The sequence below is a fragment of the Hyla sarda genome, chromosome 11, assembly GCF_029499605.1.
Source record: "Hyla sarda isolate aHylSar1 chromosome 11, aHylSar1.hap1, whole genome shotgun sequence".
Taxonomy (NCBI): domain Eukaryota; kingdom Metazoa; phylum Chordata; class Amphibia; order Anura; family Hylidae; genus Hyla; species Hyla sarda.
The window spans coordinates 73,023,190-73,050,047 of NC_079199.1; the positions used below are offsets into that span (position 1 = coordinate 73,023,190).

The 26,858-nt window shown below is 42.5% G+C and overlaps 1 protein-coding gene across 2 annotated transcripts in view; it reads right to left on the reverse strand.

Moving 5' to 3' along the window:
• Nucleotides 1–26,858, reverse strand: part of BAZ1A (bromodomain adjacent to zinc finger domain 1A) — a 353,746-nt gene that overhangs the window by 112,788 nt on the left and 214,100 nt on the right. For both annotated transcript variants that reach the window (XM_056545400.1, XM_056545399.1), the window contains exon 17: nucleotides 8,870–8,988. In XM_056545400.1, coding sequence (XP_056401375.1) covers nucleotides 8,870–8,988 — 119 coding nt within the window. The remainder of the gene's footprint in view (nucleotides 1–8,869; nucleotides 8,989–26,858) is intronic.

Genomic DNA, 26,858 nt, shown 5'->3' on the forward strand with positions numbered 1-26,858 from the left:
AACTTCTATAACTTGTGTTATTATTACATTTGGGCCCTAATTTGCTAGCGCTGCAGTTGTCCTTTAACTGGCAGGTACAAAGGCTTAATTATTATTCAGATGCTGGTATGACAATCAAGCTCTAGAGAGGGGATGCAGAGAAAGGAGAGGCGGAGGATGTCGAGGGATATAACTCAAAACAAGACTGTCTCAACATGCAAGAGAGTGCATGATTATAAACCAGGGATGGGAACTAGGGGATGGGAACTAGGCAGGGGTCTAGGTGGCACTAATCTGACCCTGAATGATCCTACACTGTTGCCTGAAGCCTAAGAAGGGGGGCCATCCTAAAAAGGGCAGTCCCGTATAAGAACCTCCTATTAGACCCTAAACATCCTGGTTCTAGTGTAGTGACCGTCTATGGGTGGGTTCACAGAATGATTTCGCTCTACGGCTGCCATATCCCAGCCAGACCCAGCCCGTATCCAATTCATTCCAATGAGCCGACCGGAGTCAAAACAGTTACTTCGGTCAGCTCATTTTTGCCCCGTATCCGGTTTTGTGACCAGACCTAAAACCGCCAATTTTCCAATCCCCTTCTGGGAGGAAATCCTCCCTTCCGGGGAGCAATACCCTGTCTGTAACCCAATTAAAATATAACTTTTATTTATGTTACTTAAAAATTTAACTGTGGTTGTGAAACTTATATATATTTAAAATTATCAGGAAAGGCAGTGTTCCTTTTGTATATGCCCACTTAGTGGTGCTATATTACTGGTGCAAGAGTTATCCAATTTCTCGCTGTGTGTGGTGAGTATGTTACTCTACTGACACACAGTAACTCTGCACTTATTGGACACTGTCTTCCTGTCTAAAATCTAGATGCTTTGCTCTAACGTTTCGTTAGAAAACTAACTTCCTCAGAGAGCTGCCTACTGTGGCGTTCACGTGCGGCACTACCTTTTATAACCCTGTATCGGCGCATCACTTCCGATGCGCCGAGTGAGGTGTTTTGATCCAATCAGGGCTTGGTTGGCAGACTGTGTGTTCCGGCCGCCATTCGCGCGCATGCCCTGTAGTACTATAATCCCGGGCATCTCCTTATCGCTATTGCGCACGCGCATCTTCTCGCGCGTGCGCAGTGTTTCCTGTCCCGTTCTCAGTGGAACGCAAGCTCCGTCTCCTGACACGCAGACTCATTCTTCACTCTCAATATGCGCATTTGTCCCTGATCGGTCTCATTACTCATAGGTAATGTCTATTCTTCATGTCCTTCATATATTTTAGCCTTCCTTGACTATTTCTGGTGCACTATTGTTGTCATATACACATATGGTGGGTAATCTAAATATTAGAACCTTGATTGCTTTTGTTCTCATTATAGGTTTTATTATACATCATTGGATCATTCCTTATAATTATTTTAATTATTTTAATTTTTGTGAGTCTTTTATTGTTGTAGTGATATTGTATTTCTTATGTTTATCATTATGTCTCATTTGCTCCTTAATTACTATAATTCTGTTAGGTTAGACGTATCTCATCCTTCTTGATTTTCATTTTGTAGAGTTTGTTGAGTCATGATGTTTTATATGTCTATTTTTTGTCCTTTTGGTTTTATTAGTATTATTGATTATAAAAATCACATATTATTTGTTATTGTTGATTCCAGACTCACATCCTCCAAGCTCACATCCTTCATCCGTGGGTCCCCATCTTCTCCCAAGGTAATTATTGTATTTTTCTTTGTTTTCATATTTAAGTGTCCGGGGTTGCTTTTTGTATGTATAGATTTCTAGGTTTCCATGTGTCTAGATGTAAAGATTCTCCTACTAATATATATCTACCACCATATGTTATCCTTTCCTTTTTCCTGTCATGTCGGCTAAAGTAAAGGTAGTTGCCAGCACGTGAAGAAGTATTCACAAATTCACAGATTAGTCCCTATATACTTTTGTTATTTCCAATATTTCCATATACAGGCATCTTCCTCTTTATTCGAGGAAGGGTGTGAAAGAAAAGCCTTCATTCAATCCTCCGGGATTTTTACTGTTGAGGCGATAAATCCATTTCGCCTCCTCCTTTAGTAGAGTCTGATTTATATCTCCTTTTCTTGGGCCTATTTCATATTTCTCCAGACCCCAAAATTTAATCTCATCAAGCTTGTTATTGTGTTTTGCTCTCATGTGCCTCGCTATGGGGGTGTCCGTCCCTGTTCTGATTGTACTAATATGTTTACTGATACGTTTTCTCAACTCTTGAATAGTTTTTCCAACATATAGTTTGGGGCATGTACATCTTGCTATATATATTACATTCCGGCTGCTGCAATTTATAAATTTCCTAATGTCATATTTTCTCCCATCCTGTGGGTTGGTAAAGTTCTTTGTTTTTATCATGAATTTGCAGGAGGCACAGTGACCACAGGGATATGATCCCTGTGGGGGGGCCGGCAACCATGTCCCCGGTCTTGACTCCTCTCTTCTTTCTTGATGATGGCTGTGGACAAGTAAGTCTCGTAAGTTCTTGCCCCGTCTGTACGTAATACTTGGCCTCTCTGTCAACGTCTCATTCAGATCTGGGTCTGATTTCAGAATCCTCCAGTATTTTGTCAGGATTGTCCTAACTTTTGAGGCATAGGCATCATATGTGCCTATGCATCTGATGGTAGGTTTTCCAATTGGTGCTTTCTTTGGTCCCAATATGGTTACACGGTCACTTTGTTTTGCTCTATTATAGGCCCTTCTCATACATCTCTTCGGGTACCCTCTTGCGGTAAATCTCTCCATTAAATTGCTACTTTCTTTCTGGAAGGGGCCATCCTCTGAGCAATTGCGTTTTGCTCGGAGGTATTGACCCACTGGGATGCTTCGTTTCAAACTTTCAGGATGCCAGCTCTCCCAGTGTAAGAAGCTATTGGTCGAGGTTGGCTTTCTATAGATATCCGTTTGGATCCGCTGATTTCTATCTATATAGATAGTCAAATCCAGGAAATTAATGCTTCGTCCCCCTATCTCTGCCGTAAACTTCATGCCAATATCATTGTTATTGAGTTCATCTACAAACCTTCCAAACAAAGGCCCATCACCATCCCAAAAAATTAAAATGTCATCTATGTATCTTCCCCAAAAAAGAATGTGCTCCGTGTATTGTGAAAAAACGTCACTAAAAACGATCGTGCTCTCCCACCACCCTAAAAATAAATTAGCAAAAGACAGTGCACAGGCTGTCCCCATGGCGGTGCCCCTCGTCTGCCGATAGAGGGCACCGCCAAAGAGAAAGTAATTGTGTGTCAAAATGAATTCAAGAAGTGTCAAGACTAATTGATTGTGTCTATGAAAATGTGTACTCCGTGTAGAGAGGAAAGTGTTCACCGCTGTGATCCCTAAATCATGTGCTATGTTACTATAGAGGCTCTCTACATCGAGGCTCATTAGAGAGGTGTTCTTATTCACTGTCAAGTCATTTATTTTAAGGACAGTGTCCTTTGTGTCCTTTAAGTGTGAGGGGAGGGAAGATACAAAAGGAGTAAGGATTTTGTCCACATACTGGCTTATTTTCTCCGTCAAATTATTGTTGCCGGAGACTATGGGGCGGCCTTTGACTGGGTTTGTTGATTTGTGTGTTTTTGGTAGGGCATAGAAGGTTGATATTGTAGGGTGAGTATTGAGTAGAAAGGAATATTCATCCTCTGATACTAGTTGTTCATCCTTTGCTGACTTGAGGAGGGCCTGTAGTTCGCTCAAGAAAAAGTCTGTTGGATCCCTGTCCAGGGGTTCATAGGTGCTCCTATCTTCTAATAGTTTTAGAACCATGAGGGTATAGTCCTTTTTGTCCATGAGGACGATGTTGCCCCCCTTATCAGCGGGCTTTATGACAAGGTCATCATTGTCTCTTATATTCTTCAGGGCCTTTTGTTCTGCTTGTGTTAAGTTAGAATACACTAACCTTCTGTCAGGTCTGATGGATTTAATTTCTTCTGTAACTAGGTTAACAAACATCTCTATATTAGAGTATTGGTTGAAGGCAGGTGTTATTTTAGACCTTGGTTTGAATTCTGTGAATGGTGCTTTCAGGTGTATCTCATCTCCCTCATTTTCAGAGAGTAAGTCATGTAGGGCCTCCAAGGCTGCTGACTCCCTACTTCTTGATGCCATCCCCTCTCTGTCATGCTCCTTATGCCATTTATGTAGCGCTAGCTTGCGTGCAAAGAGGTTAATGTCCTTCACCCATCCGAATTCATCGCGGCATACCATGGTTTTAGGTCCGGTCAGAGAACCGGATACGGGGCAAAAATGAGCCAACCGGAGTAATTCATTGAAATGAATTAGATACGGGCCGGGTCCCGGCAGCCGTAAAGTGAAATTGTAGTGTGAACCCACCGTATCTCCTAAGGTTGACTACAGCCTCGCATAGCTGCCTAGGAGTCACCTCAGTGTGTCATCACATCCTGAACCCTTAAAGGGGTATTCCAGGCCCAAAAATTTATTTATATATCAACTGGCTCCGGAAAGTGAAACAGATTTGTAAATTACTTCTATTAAAAAATCTTAATCCTTCCAATAGTTATTAGCTTCTGAAGTTTTCTGTCTAACTGCTTAATGATGATGTCACGTCCCGGGAGCTGTGCATGATGGGAGAATATCCCCATAGGAACTGCACAGCTCCCAGGATGTGACATCATCATTGAGCAGTTAGACAGAAAACAACAACTCAACTTCAGAAGCTAACTGCTCAATGATGATGTCACATCCCGGAAGCTGTGCAGTTCCTATGGGGATATTCTCCCATCATGCACAGCTCCCGGGGCGTGACATCATCATTGAGCAGTTGGACATTGATGCCCCCCCCCCCCCCCCCGTTCACATCCCTTGCAGCCAGATCCACATCCGCTTGTGGGACCGTGCGGAAGAACCAGAGAGGCCTCCCTCTAAATTTGATCCAGACGACTCAACCAAGGGTGAGTTCCGTCCCCATGAAAACCTGTTGCTACTCAGGTATAAGGATAAGAGGGATGTCCTTATGCTGACCACTATTCATGGTAACTGCAGCTCACCTGTTCCTGTACGAGGTACCACAACACCGGTCGTCAAGCCTGACTGTATTCTGGACTACAATCGGTATATGGGGGGAGTTGATTTCTCTGATCCTCAAGCCATATAGCGCCATGCACAAAACACGGGTATGGTACAAAAAAGTTGCGGTCTACTTGGTACAGGTTGCCATGTACAACTCTTTTGTACTGTCCCAGTACACTGGCAACACAGGGACATTCCTTCAATTCCAAGAAGTCGTTCCAAGGGCCCTGATCTTTGGCGACCGGGAAAGAGCAGGCCGGACTTCCCAAGGAACTGAAGTTATAGGTGCCAGGATCGTCCCAGGCCAAAACTTTCCAGGTGAAGTCCCCCACATTGGAAAAATGCAGACTGTCACAAGAGGGGATACGGAAGGACACCATCACTCAATGTGACACTTGCCCCGATCATCCGGGCCTCTGCATTAAAAACTGTTTTAGGGAGTATAACGCTTCCATGCAGTACTAAATTTTCCCTTTTCATTTTAATTTTCCATAATTTGACCTCAATGTACAAAGTCCAGAGTACATTCCAAGTTTAAACCCCATAAAACCACTAAATTGCCCAAAAAACTTACTAAAAATACCTGATAAGACCTCTGGGGGTATTTTTTTCCAAAAATGGGTCATGGGTCACTGAGTCACTATCATCGGGGACTTTTTTCTGTTGCCTTAAATGCGCAGCGCTCTCTCTCCACCTGAGCGGGGTGCGCATTTGAGGCAACAGGTTAGGGAGGGCCACACACATCACATTCCCAGAATGATGATTCAGAGCATAGGGTTTGGGGTGGGCATATATTTTTTTTGTTTTGGCTATGTTCTGGGTCCTCATTCTGGGAACATAACCTGTTTTATAAATTTATGTCCCACTGCACCCCATTTTAGTTAGTTACTCCATGTGACGCTCATTGAGGGGGGGTCCCACTGTTCTGGCTTTATAGGCAGCTATGTAGAAGCTCAAGGCCCCTGACTGCGCTCCTGCTCTTCCAAGACTGTGTGCGCCCACAGAGCTGTTTACGCCCAGATATGAGGTATGTCCTTAGTCCAAAGAAATGTTTTTACAAATTTACGGTGACATTTTCTCCTTTTACCACTTGGGAAAATGAAAAACTTGGGGTAACCCCAGCATTTTAGTGTAAAAAAATAAAATTTTTCCTTTTCACATCCCACTTTAATAAACATTTATCAAACACCTGGGGGGGGGTGTTAAGACTCACTGTACTGCCATGTGATTGCCATGTGTAGTATGCCATGTGATTTTTTTTTTTTTTTTTTTTTTTGCTGTTCCGGCACCAAGGGGGCTTCCTAAATGAGACATGCAACATTTTTTCACCAAGAAATGATGCAAGTATCGACAAAAAATTTACCACTGACAAAGTAGAATATGTCACGAAAAAACTCTCTCTGAATCAGAATGAAAAGTAAAAGCATTCCAGAGGTTAAGGTTAAAGGGTTAAGGACCCAGCCCATTTTCACCTTAAGGACCCGGCCATTTTTTGCACATCCTATCATTGTCACTTTAAGCATTAATTACTCAGGGATGATTTTACTTTTCATTCTGATTCAGAGACTTATTTTGTGACATATTCTACTTGATGTCAGTGGTAAATTTTTGTTTATACTTGCATAATTTCTTAGTGAAAAATTCCAAAATTTGATGAAAAATTAGAAAATTTAGCATTTTTTAACTTTGAAACTCTCTGCTTATAAGGAAATGAGACCTAAATAAAATATATTGATTCACATATACAATAGTTCTACTTTATATTTTCATCATAAAGTTGACATGTTTTTACTTTTGGAAGACATCAGAGGGCTTCAAAGTTTAGCAGCAATTCTCCAATTTTTCAAAAAATTAACAAAATCGAAAATTTTCAGGCACCAGTTCAGTTTTGAAGTGGATTTGAGGGGGTTTCATATTAGAAATATCCCATAAATTACCCCATTATAAAACCTGCACCCCCCAAAGTATTCAAAATGACATTCAGTAAGTGTGTTAAACTCTTTAGGCGTTTCACAGGAATGTTTAAAAATTCATACTTGGAGGTGTGTAAACTCCATATGTTAATGCAACTTGAACATTTTCCAGGCAGCATTAAGGTTGCACCTGTGAGGCCATGCACCTATATCAGCCAACTTGGGTGGGGCTTGTAGCCTCTCTCCCTCCTCCCATTGTATGTGTGCTCAGTCACACTGAAGGGAACTGGGAGCAGGCTGCATGTCGGCCTAGTGCTGCTGCAATTGCCCACTGGCCCCTGGTTTTTGCTTTTCACGCACAGGTAGGTTAGCGTTAGGTCCCGTGCCATTTGAGAAACCTTGGCGTTGGTGTGCGGGCTCTGGTGTGTCCTTCATATAAGGGTACACTGGCGAATGTCTCAATTTTAACATCAGTGTTGAGGGATAGCCAATGTCATTGTATACATCTACCACAGTAGTGCACCTAAATATCTGTATTGTGTTTCACAGGAATAGCAGCAAAGTGAAGGAGAAAATTCTATATCTTAATTTTTTACACTTGCATGTTCTTGTAGACCCAGTTTTTGAAATTTTACAAGGGGTAAAAGGAGAAAAAGCCCCCCAAAATTTGTAACCCTATTTCTCTTGAGTAAGGAAATACCTCATATATGGATGTAAAGTGTTGGGCGGGCACAGTAGAGGGCTCAGAAGGGAAGGAGCGACAATGGGATTTTGGAGAGAGTTTTTCTGAAATGGTTTTTGGGGCCACAACAGCAAAAATACCCCAACATGGCATACTATTTTTAAACTACACCCCTCAAGGAACGTAACAAGGGGTCCAGTGAGCCTTAACACCCCACAGGTGTTCGACGACTTTTCGTTAAAGTCGGGTGTGTAAATTTTTTTTTTCACTAAAATGCTGGTTCTCCCCCAAATTTAAGATTTTTACAAGGGGTAATAGGAAAAAAAGCCCCCCTAAATTTGTAACCCCATCTCTTCTGAATATGGAAATAACCCATGTGTGGATGTCTAGTGCACTATGGGCGCAGTACAATGCTCAGAAGAGAAGAGAGTCACATTTGGCTTTTTGAAAGCAAATTTTGCTGAAATGGTTTTTAGGGGGCATGTCGCATTTAGGAAGCCCCTATCGTGCCAGAACAGCAAAAAAAAAGAAAAAAAAAAAAGGCATACTATTTTGGAAACTACACCACTCAAGGAACGTAAAAAGGGGTATAGTAAGCCTTAACACCCCACAGGTGTTTGACAAATTTCCGTTAAAGTTGGACGTGAAAATGAAAAATTAGATTTTTTTAACTAAAATGCAGGATCTCTCAGCACAGGCAAAGAGACCACACAGACTTCAGATCCAAAATCTGCCTACAGAGCCCCCACACAGGAGTGCACATATGAAGGGGGAAATGCACATGAAGCCACGGTCATCCAGTGAATATCTCTGCATTTTAACAGTCCTGCGGCCATGCCGAGCTCACAACATTGGCGCACACAGCAGGTTACTCTCCAGCAGCCTAGGACATGATCAGGCAAAAATAGGGAAAGCGGCAGCCCAGGTTAGGAGGAGGGGAGTTGGGACCTCACACTTGTGCGCCCATTCCCATGACTTCCCACGTCTCACTGACAACAATTTACACGCATGACTGATTTAAGAAAAAAAGAAAAAAAAAATGTTGTACAATTTCAATAACACTTACATTTTTGCTGCCCTGTAAATATGAGATGAATCTACAATTTCTATAAAATAGAATTGAAAATAAATGTATTTATGATGGGCATATAATAAAATGGATACTAATACTGAATGTGCAAAATATGAGCCTGGTTCTTGTATTTGAATCCACCTACCTTTTCTTTTCTTGCCCACAGATGCCAAACTTTCTTTATCTTCAGTGGTCACATCCTGGTCTCCATTTTTAGTATCTTTATTTTCACACCTTGTGTCCAAATCCTTTTGTTCTTCGATACTATGTTTTAAGTAAGAGGAGTAAAGTGTTAGGAACTACTTTATTATAAGTTAAAACAAACATTTGTTCATCTGTTCATGATCCAGTATATGTTGGATAATATTAAACATTGGTTGTATTGTTAAAGCGTACCTGTCAGATGTAAAAAATAAATAAATAAAAAAAAAAAAAATTATGTTACTCAGTACCTCATCCTTATCCTGTACATGTTATTTTGTCTTATCACCAATATTTAACCAAAAAATAGCATATTACAGCTCTTCAATGTCTTCCAGCTTATCAAAAGAAGAGGGCGTGTCTTTCTCTTGCCTGCACTGTGAAAACTCCTCCCCCTCCCTCATTCTGCTCACTGTTAGGCTGGGTTCACACTACGTTTTGTCCCATACGGGAGCGCATACGGCAGGGGGGAGCTAAAAGCTCGCGCTCCCGTATGTTACCGTATGCGCTCCCGTATGCCATTCATTTCAATGAGCCGACCGGAGTGAAACGTTCGGTCGGCTCATTTTTGCGCCGTATGCGCTTTTACAACCGGACCTAAAACTGTGGTCAACCACGGTTTTAGGTCCGGTTGTAAAAGCGCATACGGCGCAAAAATGAGCCGACCGGACCGAACGTTTCACTCCGGTCGGCTCATTGAAATGAATGAAATACGGGAGCGCATACGGTAACATACGGGAGCGCGAGCTTTTAGCTCCCCCCTGCCGTATGCGCTCCCGTATGGGACAAAACGTAGTGTAGACCCAGCCTTACCTGTACTGTACCACTAAAGACAATATGGTGAGTGTATAACTTACATCTTCCTAAATTAGTGCAAAGGATTATTGCTAAAAGTACAGTGTTTTTTTTACACACACGCATAGAATATATATATATATATATATATATATATATATATATATATATATATATATAGATACACACATATATATATATATATATATATATATATATTTTCTATCTGTCATTCATGTGTATCATCCTTTCGCAGTCTTGTAATGCTGGGACTTGTAGTTTTGTAATAGTTAGAGGTAAGAGTGCGTTCACACGGCCGTTTCCTTTCGTCCAGTTTTTCTCCCGTCGCTGCCTCCTAAACGGACCATAAACGGACCATATTACTAAACTGATGCAAACTGATGCAAACAGATGGCATCCTTTTGCATCAGTTTTTCTTCCGTTAGTATGAAAAGTCAGCCACCTACAAACTCCCGCAGCCAGGACTAGTACTACTCCCATCATGGAACAGACTTGTTTCCATGTTGGGAGTAATATTTCCTTGGCTGCCAGAGTCTCCGGGTGTTGGGGAGACTACATAAGTGCTTGTACTACTACCCCCATCAAGGAACAGAGTCTGTTCCATAATGGGGGTTGTAGTACAGGGGCTGAGGGATTGATCGTTCCGGATGCCATCAAAAGATATAAAGCAGGGGAGCAGGCAGACATATAGCCCATATATCTAGCCCCCCCCCCCCCCCCAGTGCATTTATAATATGCCCCCACGGGCACATTTATAATGCACCCCCCGCAGCGCATGTATAATGTAACCCCCCCCCCGCATGTATAATATACACCCCACTGCGCTATATGTGAAAAGCATCCTAGCAGCAGCATCGGCCAGCCCGATTCTGCCGATGCAACACTTTTCATACATTGTGCTGCGGAGGCATATGTAAATAGATGCGCTGGGGAAGCAGACATTAAGCGTTATCTGCTCCCCCCCACCGCATCTATATACATATGCCACCGCAGCACTATGTATGAAAAGTATTGTATCAGCAGAATCGGGCTGGCAGATGCTGCTGCTCGAATGCTTTTGACATATAGCGCTGCGGTAGCATATTATACATAGGCTGCGGGGGGTATATTGTGCGCTGCGGGGGGTATATTGTGCGCTGCGGGGGGTATATTGTGCGCTGCGGGGGGTATATTGTGCGCTGCGGGGGGTATATTGTGCGCTGCACTGCGGGGGGTATATTGTGCGCTGCACTGCGGGGGGTATATTGTGCGCTGCACTGCGGGGGGTATATTGTGCGCTGCACTGCGGGGGGTATATTGTGCGCTGCACTGCGGGGGGTATATTGTGCGCTGCACTGCGGGGGGTATATTGTGTGCTGCGCTGCGGGGGGTATATTGTGCGCTGCGGGGGGTATATTGTGCGCTGCGGGGGGTATATTGTGCGCTGCGGGGGGTATATTCTGCGCTGCGGTGGGTATATTGTACATGCACTGCGGGGGGAATATTGTACATGTGCTGCGGGGGGGGGGGTGTACATTATACATGCGCTGCGGGGGGGGGTACATTATACATGCGCTTTCGGGGGGGGGGGGGTAACATTATAAATGCGCCGGTGGGGGGCATATCTTTGTTAATGCGCTGCGGGGGGCATATTATAAATGCACTGGGGCGTTAGATATATAGGCTATATGTCTAACCCCACCCCCCACCGCTATATATCTTGACCCCCCACAGCTCTTTTAATCTAGATATGGCCTCCACTGCTACTCACAATGTTCATTTTTAAATACCCCACTGGGAGCCGTGAATGGCTCCTCGGTACCAACCATTCAGGTCTCCCTGCGGGGGACTTAAAAATGAAAGTTAAAACACAAAATAGATTGCAGGGTTGCAGAGCTTGACGCCCACTCCCCTGCTTAATAACTCCTGATTGCATCAGGTGACAGAAGTGAGACCCAGTGCGATCAATCCCTCTGTTCCTTGATGGGGGTTGTAGTACAGGGGCTGACTGTTCCACAATGGGGGTAGTAATGTAGTACAAGCACTAATATAGTCTACCCCAGCCACCCACAGCAAGGGAACTACTACTCCCGTCATGGAAACTAGTCTGTTCCACGATGGGAGTAGTAGTAGTCCCTTAACACTGCAGTAGTAGTGCCACAACAGTGCTGATTTCACCTCTTCTGAGCATGCGCAGAAGAAATAACGGTTAGTATAAACTGGGGGCAAACGGATGACATTGAAGTCTATGGCAAACGGATTAACCTTTAATGTTAAAATTATGATGTCCTTTTCTTCTTCCGTTTCTTTTCACGGAAGAAAAAAATACTGCATGTGCCGTTTTTCTGCCGTGAAAAAAAAAGAAAATTAGTACAGACGGCTGTAAACGGATTGTAAAAAAAAAAACATTGATATGAATGGGATTTTTTTTTAAACAGTTTTTTATCCGTTTACAGCCTGCAAAAACTGAACCAAAACTGAGATAAAAAAATTAAAAATAAAAATGAGACAGACAGCCGTGTGAACGCACCCTAAAGTGTTTGGACAATTCTTTTTTGCAGCAGTGCAGCCTTCAGCTTTGAGCCTACATCTTTTGCAAAACTACAACTCCCAGCATGCTTGTAGTTTTTTTTGTACTAACTGTCCTATTTTGTCTAACAATCCATTTTCTTTCACAGATCAACCCCCGTGAACACCTGCTTTTAGCCACATTACCTGCAGGCCATTTGTCAGTACAGTACATGTACACCATAATTTTTCGGTATGTAATCTGTATACAATTATTTAGAAACTACCGGTAATGAGTACACCACAATTTGTCAGTACCTAATTAGTAACAGATTTTAAGTACCTACAGTATGCCACAATTATTTTTGTACCTGATCATATACTCCTACCCCTCTAGGTCAGTCAGTCAGTCTCCTCTTTCTTGGTTGAATTTTATGGGAAAGCCTTTTTTTTTTTACTCCTAACAACAATGTAACTATTTATTATAAATTTTTGACAATTCTGCTGTGCACCACAATGTTTACATGTGGTGGAACACCAATCGCCAAAAGGCCCATCGGGTATATTCTGGTGAGCAGGCATACTGTTTAACATTCAAAAGAGTCTGTCAGCAAGGATAAAACAACTTGTCTGTCGTCTTCCCTGGCATTCTCTACCAACACTACTGAACCTTTAAAAAAAAGGCATCCCAGGACTGCCAAAGTGGCAGCCCCCTAGTCCTCTAACAAATAAAGAAAATCCCTGAAAACTACATACTCTAGGTTGCTAAATTCACAGGGAACGCAGGCATATAGTTTAACACACAATCACTGTATGGTGCACTTTACTAAGCACTTATTTTCTGCTGATAGTTATAATGAAAGCCCAGAAAAACTTGTAATTCCAACAAATTATTGCCGATGACTTAACCTGTTCTAGTGCAGGGAGATGCCCACTGATGCAAGAGCAATGGTAACATTTTAGGTTCCTGTATTAACATGAGACCAGTAAGTCAAGCATTAGGACTTACTGAAGCACAGATCTATTATAGCACACCCTAATGTACAGCATGGCCATGCCCAGGATACATATGTATATATTTATAAGTTATTTTCTCACTATAGTGGTAATGCAGGGCGATAACCCCAAAATGACCCCAATTTATCACAGTTTATGTAAAATGAATCCCTCTTCAATACAAAGTTTGTATGTCAACAGTCGAGTACATTTCAAAGGGAGGCTTCAACACAGTCACTAGCTGCCAAGTAAGAGGGAAACATATGGCATGAATACAACGCTTTCAGAAAGCATTCAGACCCGTTTTCACATTGCAGGTTTGTGCTAATAAAAAACAACAAAACAAAACTGTTTTCTATCTGTCATTCTGTCCTCAATACCCCATAGTGACCGTGAAAGCAAAATGTAACAAATCTTTGCTAATTTATTATAAAATTAAAAAACTAGAATATTGCAAAAGTATTCAGACACTTTACTCAGTACTTTGACAGCCTCCAGCTTTTTTTCAATATGATGCCACAACGTGCCACAGGTGGCTTTGGCGAGCTTCTGTCGATATTCTCTGCCGATCCTCTTAAGCGGTGAGGTTGGATTGGGACTATCGGTGAAAGCCATTTTAACCCCTTAAGGACCCAGCCCATTTTCACCTTAAGGACTCGGCCATTTTTTGCACATCTGACCACTGCCTTTAAGCATTAATAACTCTGGGATGCTCTTACTTTTTATTCTAATTCAGAGATTGTTTATTTGTGACATATTCTACTTTATGGTAGTGGTAAATTTGTCGATACTTGCATCATTTCTTGGTGAAAAATTCCAAAATTTGATGAAAAAAAATTGTCAATTTCGCATTTTTCTAACTTTGAAGCTCTCTGCTTGTAAGGAAAAAAGACATTCCAAAGAAATTATATATTGATTCACATAAACCATAAGTCTACTTTATATTTTCATCATAAAGTTGACGTGTTTTTACTTTTGGAAAACATCACAGGGGTTCAACGTTCAGCAGCAATTTTCCAATTTTTCACAAAATTTTCAAAATCTGAATTTGCCCCCAAAAAGTTGTAACCCCATCTCTTCTGAGTATGGAAATACCCCATGTTAGGATGTAAAATGCTCTGGGGGCGAACTACAATGCACAGAAGAGAAGGAGTAACATTTGGCTTTTGGAAAGCAAATTTAGCTGAAATGGATTTAGGAAGCACCTGTGGTGCCAGAACAGCAAAAAGAAAAAAAAAAAAAAAAAAAAAAAAAAAAAACACATGGCATACTATTTTGGAAACTACACCCCTTAAGGAACGTAACAAGGGGTATAGTGAGCCACCTCAATGGTGTTTGATGACTTTTTGTTAAAGTTGGATGTGTAAATGGAAAAAAATAAATTTCTCACAAATGCATTTTTCCCCAAAAATTTTTTACATTTTTACAAGGGGTAATAGGAGAAAATGACCCCCAAAATGTGTAACCTCATTTCTACTGAGTATGGAAATACCCCATGTGTGGACATCAAGTGCTCTGCTGGTGCACTACTCTTTGGAAAGAGAATTTGCTTGGAATGGAAGACAGGGGCCATAGGCATTTACAAAGCCCCCCGTGGTGCCAGAACAGTGGAACCCCCCCCCCACATGTGACTCCATTTTTGAAACAATCCCCTCACAGAATTTAATAAGGGTGCAGTAAGTATTTACACCCCACTGGTGTACCCCTTATTACATTTCGTGAGGGGTGTAGTTTCCAAAATGGGGTTACATGTGGGGGGTTCCATTGTTCTGGCACCATGGGGGCTTTGTAAACACTTTGTGGCCTTCCAATTTGGACACATTTTCTCTTCAAAATCCCTATGGCACTCCTTCCTTTCTGAGAATTGCAGTTTGCCTGCAGAGCACTTTACATCCACATATGGGGTATTTTTTTTACTCAAAAGAAATGGGGTTACACATTTTGGGGGGCTTTTCATTGTGAAAATGAAAAATTTAGGGAAACACCAGAATTTTTGTGAAAACATTAGATATTTTTTTCATTAAGGCTCACTATACCCCTTGTTACATTCCGTGAGGGGTGTAGTTTCCAAAATGCAGTCACATGTGGGTATTTATATTTTTGTGTTTTATATGTCAGAACCGCTGTAAAATCAGCCACCCCTGTGCAAATCACCAATTTAGGCCTCAAATGTACATGGTGCGCTCTCACTCTTGAGCCTTGTTGTGCGCCCGCAGAGCATTTTACCCCCACATATGGGGTATTTCCATACTCAGGAGAAATTGCGTTACAAATTTGGGGGGTCTTCTTTTTGCTTTCACCTCTTGTGAAAATAAAAAGTATGGGGCAACACCAGCATGTTAGTGTAAACATTTTTAATTTTTTTACACTAACAGGCTGGTGTAGCCCCATACTTTTCCTTTTCATAAGGGGTAAAAGGAGAAAAAGACCCCCAAATTTTGTAGTGCAATTTCTCCTGAGTATGGAAATACCCCATATGTGGCCCTAAACTGTTTCCTTGAAATACGACAGGGCTCCGAAATGAGAGAGCGCCATGCACATTTGAGGACTATATTAGGGATTGCATAGGGGTGGGCATAGGGGTATTCTATGCCAGTGATTCCCAAATAGGGTGCCTCCAGCTGTTGCTAAACTCCCAGCATGCCCGGACAGTGACTGTCCGGAAATGCTAGGAAGAGTTGTTTTGCAATAGCTGTAGCCTCTGTTTTTGAAACACTGGCGTACAATACGTATTTTAATGGGGGGGGGGGGGGAGACGACGACGACAGTGTAAGGGGGTGTATATGTAGTGTTTTACCCTTTATTTAGTGTTCGTGTAGTGTTTTTAGGGTACATTCACACTATATTGGCTGGCGGGTTACGGTGAGTTTCCCGCTAGGAGTTTGCGCTGCAGCGAAAAATTTGCCGCAGCCCAAACTTTAAGTAGAAAAGTCACTGTACACTCGCCCGTGTGAATGTACCCTGTACAGTGGTCTCAAAACTGAAGACCTCCAGATGTTACTAGGCAACTCACCGGCTTCCGTAGGATCCAGGGAGCCGCATCGCCATCCTCCTCTTCCGCCGATCCCCGCCAGCTATCGCAGCCTGCTGCCGCCGCTGATGGGTAAATGGACTTTGGCGCCAGTCCCTGTCTGTTTCCCCGTTCTGCCTCACCTATTTTGGGTGTGCAGAACGGGGAAACCGAAAGTTAAACCCCCCCCCCGATCTGCTATTGGTTGCCGCTTCTTGACGACCAATAGCACTTCAATCCTATCCCTTCAGGGAGATCGTGGGTGTATTGGACAACCGCGATCCCCCTTCTATTTCGGGTCACCATAGACCCGTAATTACCCGGAATCGGCGCAAATCGCCGGTGTGAATTCTAATGGCCCCCCTGGGAATTTGCACGGGGTGCCTGCTGATAGACATCTGCAGTCACCACTGTCCGGTCCCCGCCCGGACCGAAACTCCCACGGGCGTACAGGTACGCCCTGGGCCCTTAAGTACCAGGGAGCTAAGGCGTACCTGTACGCTCTGGGTCCCTATGTGGTTAAAGTGTACAGATTTGTAAATTATTTTTTTTATATTAATCCTTCCAGTACTTAGCTGCTGTACGCTCCACAGGAAGTTATTTTCTTTTTGAATTTTCTTTCTGTCTGACCACAGTGCTCCCTGCACGGGAGTGCTCAACTCTATTAACAGTTCATCCACATGTATCACATAGGCAAGAAAAAAAGAGAAAAAGCGGCGCATACACCATAATGTTCAATGCAGGTGAAGCTTTATTCTTAAAATGGGAAGACATGCTTCAGGGAGAACTTCAGGGAGGTTTAAGAATAAAGCTGCACCTGCATTGAACATTGCAGTATGTGCTCCGCTTTTTCTCTTTTTTATTGCCTATGTGATACATAATTTACAAGTTTTACACGTTTAACTTTCTGGCATCAGTTGGTTTAAAAAAAAAATTTAAAAAAAATGTTTTACGGCGGAGTACCCCTTTAAGGTCTCTCCAGAGGTGTTCCATTGGGTTCGAGTCAGGGCTATGGCTGGACCACTCAATAACATTCACACAGTTGTCCCTAAGCTACACCTGTGTTGTCTTGGCAGAGTGTGTAGAGTTATTGGGGCAGGGCCGGACCGGCCATTGGGCACAACAGGCATTTTGCCGGTGGGCCGGCCTTCCGACTGCCCTGATGCGACAGACTCAATGTGCACTCGCAAACAGAAGTAGCCGGCCAGGGCCGCCACTTTGAGGCTGGTGGCCGGCAGTACTGGTCTGAAAAAAACAGGGGGGGTTGTTTGTGGGGCCGGAGTGCCGCACAGGTTGGGTCGCCTGTCAGCACAAAAGACTATTGTATGGATGGAGACTTAAGAGTGGTGGCCGGCAGTGCTGCTTTAAGAGCAGTCCTCAGCCGCATGACTTGACGTGCTGGGTGGCTGCGAATACAGGTGCCGCGCAGGCACATCTATATCCCCACCCCTCACATCGGCCTTTTAGAAATGAGCAGAAGGAGAACCACAACGAAGCAGTATATATAGGAAGGCCACCACATCAAGCTACAAGTCCCTTGTTCTAAGGTGAAGTACTGTGCCATAATTCTTTAGGGTGTGATGAAACTGAAAAGGTCACTGTAAAGTTCTACATCAAGAGCATATTTCATGCTGCGGATGCGCCTGCTGCTGGCAGTCACTGAGTAACTGCAAAGCGAGCTCCCAGCTGCTGCCGGGTAGCTCTGTGTGTCGGCTCATAGCAGCGGATTTCTACAAAAGGGAAATCCACAACTATGAGCGGAAATAGAGCCCTGTGTGCACCTAAAAAGCAAATGAGCAATTTAAGGATTTAGACCCATATGAGGCCACCAAATGTACTTTGTAATAGCACAACTAATTTTACCATAAAATGTACAGGGAATGAAGGAAAAATATTTGTGGGGCCAAATTTTAAAACAAAACAAAACCCCATTTTGCAATATTTGTGAGCTTCCATTTCTATGCAGTACTATTTTCAGTAAAACTGATCTGTTCTATTGATTCTGTAAATCCATAGGATTCCAATGAGCCCCAATTTATATAGGTTTCTAATTTATTTTACTACTACAACTACTACTACTACAATATTTTAACTTTTTGTACAAAAAGAATGCTTAACCCCTTGAGGACCAGGCCATTTTTCATTTTTGTACTTTGATTTTTAAAAGGTGAGGAGAAAAAAAACAAAAGCCTTTAATTTTCCACCTACAGACCCAGGGCTTGTTTTTTGAGTCACCAGTTTTACTTTGTAATGACAATCATTTCACCACAAAATCTATAGTGAAACAATTATTTATATATATATATATATATATATATATATATATTTATTTTTTTTTTTTTTTTTTTTTTTTTTTTTTTGCAAAATTGGAAAAATAAACCCCACCATTTTGTAACTTTTGGGGGCTTCCCTTTCTGCGCAGTGCATTTTTCTGTAAAAATTACATTACATCTTATCTTTACTTTGTAAGTCCATACGGTTAAAATGATGCCCTACTTATAGAGGTTTGATTTTGTATTGCTTTTAAAAAAAAAATCATAACTACATGCAGGAAAATGTATAAGTTTAAAATTGTCATCTTCTGACCCCTATAACCTAAATTTTTCCGCATACGGGCCGGTATGAGGGCTCATTTTTTGTGCCGTGATCTGAAGTTTTTATCGGTGCCATTTTTATATTGATCGGACTTTTTGATCGCTTTTTATTCATTTTTATGATATAAAAAGTGACGCGGCCAAAGGGTTAATAGTTAAGAGTCTAAAGGGTTTGAACGCCGCGTCTAAAGGGTTAATAGCGTGCGGCACAGATCGTTGTTAGCCCAGGGTCCCAGCTGTCATTAGCCGCCCGGACCGACCCGGTATGACGTTGTGACCCCGCATTATATACACCGGGACTTGGCGTAGGGCGTACAGGTACGCCCTGCATCCTTAAGGGGTCAACTCTGGGATGCTTTTACCGTTTATTATGATTATGAGATGTTTTTTTCGTGACATATTCTACTTTAGCATAGTGGTACATTTTCGTCGTTACTTGCATCCTTTCTTGGTGAAAAATCCCAAAACTTCATGAAAATTTAGCATTTTTGTAACTTTGAAATTCTCTGCTGTAAGGAAAATGTATATGTGAATCAATATATAATTTATTTGGAATATCCCATATGTCTACTTTCTGCTACCCTGTATGAGCCCCGTCCATTTCTGCTACCCTGTATGGGCCCCGTCCATTTCTGCTACCCTGTATGGGCCCCGTCCATTTCTGCTACCCCGTATGGGCCCCGTCCATTTCTGCTACCCCCGTATGGGCCCCGTCCATTTCTGCTTCCCCGTATGGGCCCCGTCCATTTCTGCTTCCCCGTATGGGCCCCGTCCATTTCTGCTTCCCCGTATGGGCCCCGTCCATTTCTGCTTCCCCGTATGGGCCCCGTCCATTTCTGCTTCCCCGTATGGGCCCCGTCCATTTCTGCTTCCCCGTATGGGCCCCGTCCATTTCTGCTTCCCCGTATGGGCCCCGTCCATTTCTGCTTCCCCGTATGGGCCCCGTCCATTTCTGCTTCCCCGTATGGGCCCCGTCCATTTCTGCTTCCCTGTATGGACCACATGCATTTCTGCTTCCCTGTATGGATCCCATGCATGGAAATGCACAGGGTTCATACAGTCATGTTCTTGTCCCGTACAAACCTCATGCATTTCTATGCTCTCCTTATGGGGCTAATGAACATCCCATGAAAAAGCAGAAACCAGCCAGTGCAGTTCGTCCTCCCCCTTGAAGCCCGAGGAAACCTGCGTTATACACAGCACACTAATATAACTCAGCCCTGGTTGGCATACACACACAAAAGGGACTACAACGGCAGCGGCCTCTGTAGTCTCCTGGGGGTTGTAGTTCACCACATCTCTACAGGGCATACACCAGTGTTTCCCAACCAGGGTGCCTCCAGGTGTTCCAGAACTACAACTCCCAGCATTCCCTGGTTGGGAAACACTAGCATACACAAGCATAACAGGGACTACAACTTCCAGCATATAAATCATCCCCAGTCCGAGATTTATTCCACAGCCCCTGTAGTCTATAAATCCCCAGCCTGTGCACTTTGTCATCCTCCTGTGCTCTGTCTTCTTTCTCCAGTGCAGACCTGTGTCCTCCAAAGTCAGAGCAGGGGGAGGGGAGATACGTGCAGTATGTCCCCCTTCACACACAGAAATCATCCCCAGTCTGTGATGTCTCCAACCCCCCCCCTCCCCCTTATCCCCAGCACATGTAGTATGTCCCCCTTCACACATAGAAATCATTAGGGAGAGGAGATGAGGAGCCATGTACGTCCTCTCTCCCCTGCTCTGGCTTCTTTTTCCCGTGGAAACTTGTCCTCCGAAGGCAGAGCAGAGGGGGGAGATGAGGAGCCGTGAACGTCCTCTCTCCCCTGTTCAGCCTTCTTTCTCTCATGCAGGACTGCATCCTCCAAAGGGGAAGAAGAGGGGGTGTGGCTTTTCTCCCGTGCAGACCTGCGTCCTCTGCTTTGCCTTCGCTCCACCCAGCTCTAGCTTCGGAAACCTTTGGATAGCTGAGGGAAGGAGCGGTCGCAAGTCTGTTCAGGTGACACCTCACAGCAGTCATTTTCATTTTTGATTTTTTAAGTAAAATTTTTTTTTTTTTTTTTAAAGGTTACCTTTCATCAAAAAAACTTTTGATACATTATAGATTAATGTATCCAGAATAACTTTCCAATAGCATGTTATTAAAAAATATTCTTCTTTCTATTTAATTTTCCATTTTGAAAAAATGACCACTAGGGGTCTCCCTACCAGTCCTTTTTTTTATAGATTTCAGACTCATGCAGGAGTCCTAAATCCCAGACTGCTGCCGAGACACAGACAAGCTTAACACTGCTCCCTGGCAGTGTGCAGTGGTGAGTTTGTCTGTGCCCCAGCTGCAGTCTGAGATTTAGGACTCCAGCATGAGTCTGAAATCTATAAAAAAGGACTGGTAGGGAGACCTCTAGTGGTCATTTTCTCAAACTGGAAAATTAAATAGAAAGAAGCATATTTTTTTAATAACATGCTATTGGAAAGTTATTCTGCATACATTAATCTATAATATATCAAAAGTTTTTTTGATGAAAGGTAGCCTTTAAATAAATTTATATTTAAAAAAGTCTCATCAGTTGTACTACAAACTATAAAGTTTTTCATAATGACAGTGCCTCTTTAAACACACCAGGATGTACGTGCTGGTGTCTGCCATTAACCCCTCAGATGCCGTGATCAATACAGATCACGGCATCTGTGGCACTTTGAATGGATGATCGGATTGCCAGCACCACTGCTGCGGGGATCCAATCATCCAACATGTCCGTCGGAGGTCCCCTTACCTGCTCTGGTCAGTATATACAATCTAATGATTGCTATAAAAAGTCCACTATGGGGACTACTACTTTATGTAAAGTCCAATTTGAAGGCCGCACTGCGGGAGGATATTTGGGAGGGAAACGATAATGTTGAATCATTATGGGTAAAAATATATAGAGATAAAAATAAAAAAAATTCTGATAGGGGTTTGCTATAAGCCACCAAACATAATGGAAGAGCCAGAAGATCAATTATTGAGGCAAATAAACAAGGCAGCAAATCAAAATGTGATAATAATGGGGGACTTTAACTATCCTGATATAAACTGGGAGACAGACCTGTGAATCTCATAAAGGAAACAGGTTTCTGACTATAGCTAAAGACAATTATCTGTCCCAAATGGTGCAGGGCCCGACCAGAGGGGGCACCCTACTAGACTTAATATTAACCAACGTACCTGACTGAGTAATTCATGTGCAAGTAGATGGACACCTAGGAAATAGTGATCATAATATAATACATTATAACTTGTTCTTCAATAAGGGGATCTCTCGAGGGGCCACAAAAACAATGAACTTTAGGAAGGCAAAGTTCGATCAACTCATAGAAGCCCTTAACAATATAAAATGGGATAATGTCCTCAAAAAGAACAATACTGAAACTAAATGGGAGACTTTTAAAAATATCTTAAATTTTCACTGCAAGATGTATATACCTTATGGGAATAAAAGGGTCAGAAATAAAAGAATACCAATATGGATGAATAAAAATGTTAAGGGGGTAATAAATGACAAAAATAAAGCATTTAAATTACTAAAACAGGACAGCAGTGAAGAAGCATTAAAAAGCTATAGAGATAAATGTAAAATATGTAAAAAAAAAAAACAGATAAAAGCCTCAAAAATAGAGACAGAAAGACTCATTGCCAAAGAGTAAAACTAACCCCAAAATGTTCTTTAACTATATAAATAGCAAAAAGGTCAAAAATGAAATTGTTGGCCCTTTAAAAAATGATGAGGAAGAAATTATAAACGGGGATCAGGAAAAAGCTAATATATTAAACAAATTCTTCTCCACTGTGTTCACTGAGGAAAATGAAATGCCAGGTGAAATACAGCGAGATAAGATAAACTCCCCAGTACAGGTCACCTGTCTAACCCAGAGCCGCCTACAAAAAATCTAAATAGACAAATCACCAGGTCCAGATGGCATTCACCCCCATGTTCGAAAGGAATTAAGTAATGTAATAGACAGATCCCTATTTTTAATATTCAGGGACTCTATAGTGACAGGGACTGTTCCCCAGGACTGGCGCATGGCAAATGTGGTGCCAATATTTAAGAAGGTGTCAAAAGGTGACCCAGCAAATTATAGACCTGTGAGTTTAACCTCGGTTGTATGTAAATTGAGGGTTTCCTAAGAGATGCTATTTTGGAATATCTTGATCAAAATAAATGTATGACTCCATATCAGCATGGCTTTATGAGGGATCGTTCCTGTCAAACTAACCTGATCAGCTTTTATGAGGAGGTGAGCTCCAGACTGGACCAAGGGCAATCGCTGGATGTCGTATATCTGGATTTTTCCAAAGCATTTTATAAGGTTCCACATAAAAGGTTGGTGCATAAAATGAGAAGGTTTGGGCTGGGGGAGAATGTGGGTAAGTAAATAGCTCAATGATAGGAAACAGGTTAGTTATTAATGGTACTTATTCTGATTGGGTGACTGTTACTAGTGGGGTACCACAGGGGTCCGTCTTGAGTCCTGTCCTATTTAATATATTTATTAATGACCTTGTAGAAGGGGTGAATAGTAAAGTAACAATCTTTGCAGATGACACGAAACTCTGTAAAGCGGTAAACACAATAGAGGACAGTGCACTATTACAAATGGATCTGGATAGGTTGGGTGTTTGGGCTGGGAAGTGGCGGATGAGATTCAACACTGATAAATGTAAGGTAATGCACATGGGGGAAGAAAAATCCGGGCTGGGATTATGTATTAAATGGGTGAACACTTGGGACGACTGACATGGAAAAGGACTTAGGAGTCTTAGTTAACAGTAAATTTAGCTGTAGTGACCAGTGTCGGGCAGCTGCTGCCAAGGCAAATAGAATCATGGGGTGCATAGATGCCCACGACAAGGAAATAATTCTACCGCTGTACAAATCCCTATTCAGACCACACATAGAATACTGTGTACAGTACTGGGCACCAGTGTACAAGAAAGATATAGTGGAGCTGGAGAGGGTTCAAAGACGGGCAACCAGAGTAATCCGGGGAATGGGAGGACTACAGTACCCAGAAAGCTTATCAGAATTAGGCTTAGTTTAGAAAAAAGAAGGCTTAGGGGAGACCTAATAACTATGTATAAATATATCAGGGGACAGTACAGAGATCTCTCCCATGATCTATTTATACCCAGGACTGTATCAATAACAAGGGGCCATCCTCTACGTCTAGAGGAAAGAAGGTTTCTACACCAGCACAGATGGGGGTTCTTTACTGTAATAGCAGTGAGACTGGAATTCTCTCCCGGAGGAGGTGGTCATGGTGAACTCTGTGATAGAGTTCAAAAAGGAGCTGGATGCATTTTTGGAGAGTAATAACATTACTGGTTATGTATACTAGATTTATAGGTTGATCCAGGGATTTATTCTGACTGCCATATTTGGAGTCGGGAAGGAATTTTCACCTCTAGTATGAGGGTTTTTTGCCTTCCTCTGGATCAACTCAATAGGGACTTATTAGGGTTATAGGTTGAACTTGATGGACTCTGGTCTTTTTTCAACCTTATAAACTATGTTACTAGGTTACTATGACTATAAAAGCGTAAAAAAAATAGTAAAAAAAAAAGTTTAAAAAAAAATTTGCTAAATTGCGGTCTTCTTTTCAATTTCCCCACACAAATAAAAAAAAATTTGATTGCGTCCTACACTTTATGGTAAAATGAGTATTGGTCACGCAAAAAACAAGCCCTCTTACAAGCCCCAGGAAACTGAGATTGAGCAGCTGACTGGTATTGCTGAAAGAGAAACTAAAGAATGCCTAGGAGGCAAGAGGAGGATCTGGACAAAGGCAGTGGCATCCATATGTCCCCAAAACCAAATCCAACAGGAAATACCCAGTTCACAAAAAGATAGCCACAGCGTTATGGTAATCTCACAACATAGTCATTTATCTCCAAGACAAGCACGTCCATTACTGTCAGGTAGGCAAGTACTAAAATCCCCTTATGGTGTATAACCCCTTTAAGGCCAAAATAGGCTTGGTCCTTAAGGGGTTAAAGTTGTTTTTACCTTCTATTATGGTTGGAAGCTCTCTTGTCGTACTGATTATCCAGTGGTTTTTGGAAGAGTTTTTGGAGTATCACTGAGATAGAACAGGCAAAGTGGCTGTGTTAAGTCCACGTGGTCATGTATGTAAATCAATGAACCAAAAAGCACACTCCAATAGGCCACTCAGACTCAAAACTGTTCAGCAGAGACTAAAGACTTAAACAAAGATCTGGCAAAAAAGGAAAAAGTTGTGCCACATAGCACTGCATATGATTCCGAGACCTCATCATTTGGCCAAGGGTTAGGCGAACCAAAATCAGTACTTTAACAAATGAAGGAGAAGTTTCAGAAGCTACCACAAATCATCTACATCAAGAAGCAAATGACTGGGACAAAACCACCTGAAAACAGGTATGGGGACTAGCACAACATGATAGACACTGTGTTATAGAGGACAATGAACAATGCCTGAGAGCTGGGAATGTCAATGGGTCTAGAAATATGTAGCAGATAACTAAAACCTGAAAAAAAACACATGGTCATGTATCAAGCAATGTAACAGGCTCAGTATCACAGTTCCACATGTAGCCCTGAGAGATGAAAAAAGCAGCACATTTACATGGCTTGGAAGAAGGTAATCTCTTCTGCTTTGCTGCAGACATGTTGTAGAGAGTGAAGAAGCGAGTAACACAAAAAATGCAAAAGGGCCAGGGTGTAAGACACAAGAACACAGCCCGGGAGCCAGTAACATGAATGGTTGTATAGCCCGATAAAAAGACCTGTTTCAGAGGGATAGGATGTGATTAACAGTTATGCAGCCAGGGAGAGGTAAAGAGCACCACATGTCAAAGGGGACAGCACAATAAGGTCCAAGAGCTGCAATGAACGTGGAAAAAGACCACAGGGATCACAACCTGTCTATATTACAGGCTGTGCCATTGGCACATAGAGAGGGATCAGAGTGGGTCTATATTATTCACTGCACCCAGAGTTTAAGGACATAACAGAAAAAAGCCCTAACTAGTTTAACACTTACATGGGCACTATCAGATACAAACGCTGTTTATATGTCGTACAACGTGGCAAAACATTTTAAATATACTTCATAAGACAATTCTATTTCCTTTTTATAGAAATCATTGTAAAGCTTGTAAAATCATAGCTTTGTCCAAGCTGAGGCACAGGCATGGACAAAGTCCAGTAAGTGAGGGTGGGGTAGCATTCCTGTGTGTCCTCTCCTGTCTGATAGCACTCTGTGCTAGTGTGCAGGTATATCCTGCTAGAGGAGTCCCTTCCTTTTTTTACTGGTAGCAGCCTATACCCATGGGTCCCCGCAATAAGACTATGGATAAATAGCCTAAGTGTATTCATGAGAGGTGGGGGGAATGAGGTCAACAGATTGGGAGTCAGAGACCATTAACAGACTGGGGGGGGGGAACTGGTTCTGAGTTTGCCAGGTCTGTGTGTGCAGCTTGTCAAATTTGTGTCTTTAATAAGGTCTTGCGCACATGCACGGTGCTTCTTCGTAGGCAGAGTTGGTTACACTCTCCTTTAGCTTGCATGATCTGCAAGAGAGCAGTGAAAGAAGTTACTCTTGGGTAGAGCCATTTATCTAACAAAGAGCCGACTGGCAATTCCCTTCTATAGAGCTCCTATTGAGTAGTACTGATATCCTGCTGGGTCACTGAGTCTGGCGCATCACTCACAATGCACCACACTACTTCCTGTGCCATCCAGTGACTACATGATATGCACTCCTAGAACCACAACCTCCAGATCAGGTCAAAAGAATCCCATTGCTTGCCCGTATGGCAATTAAGAGCCACCAGAACACTACCAGGAAGACGAGGGCCCTCCTCACAGATTAACTGGGAAGGGAAAAGAACACAGCCATCAACAATGAGAAAAATGGGGCAATCTAACAGAGGAGACTTCGGCCGGCCATCTATCCTCCACCTCAGGTCTCTTCAAGGAGGCAGCCTCATAAGTGCTGTCATGAGTATA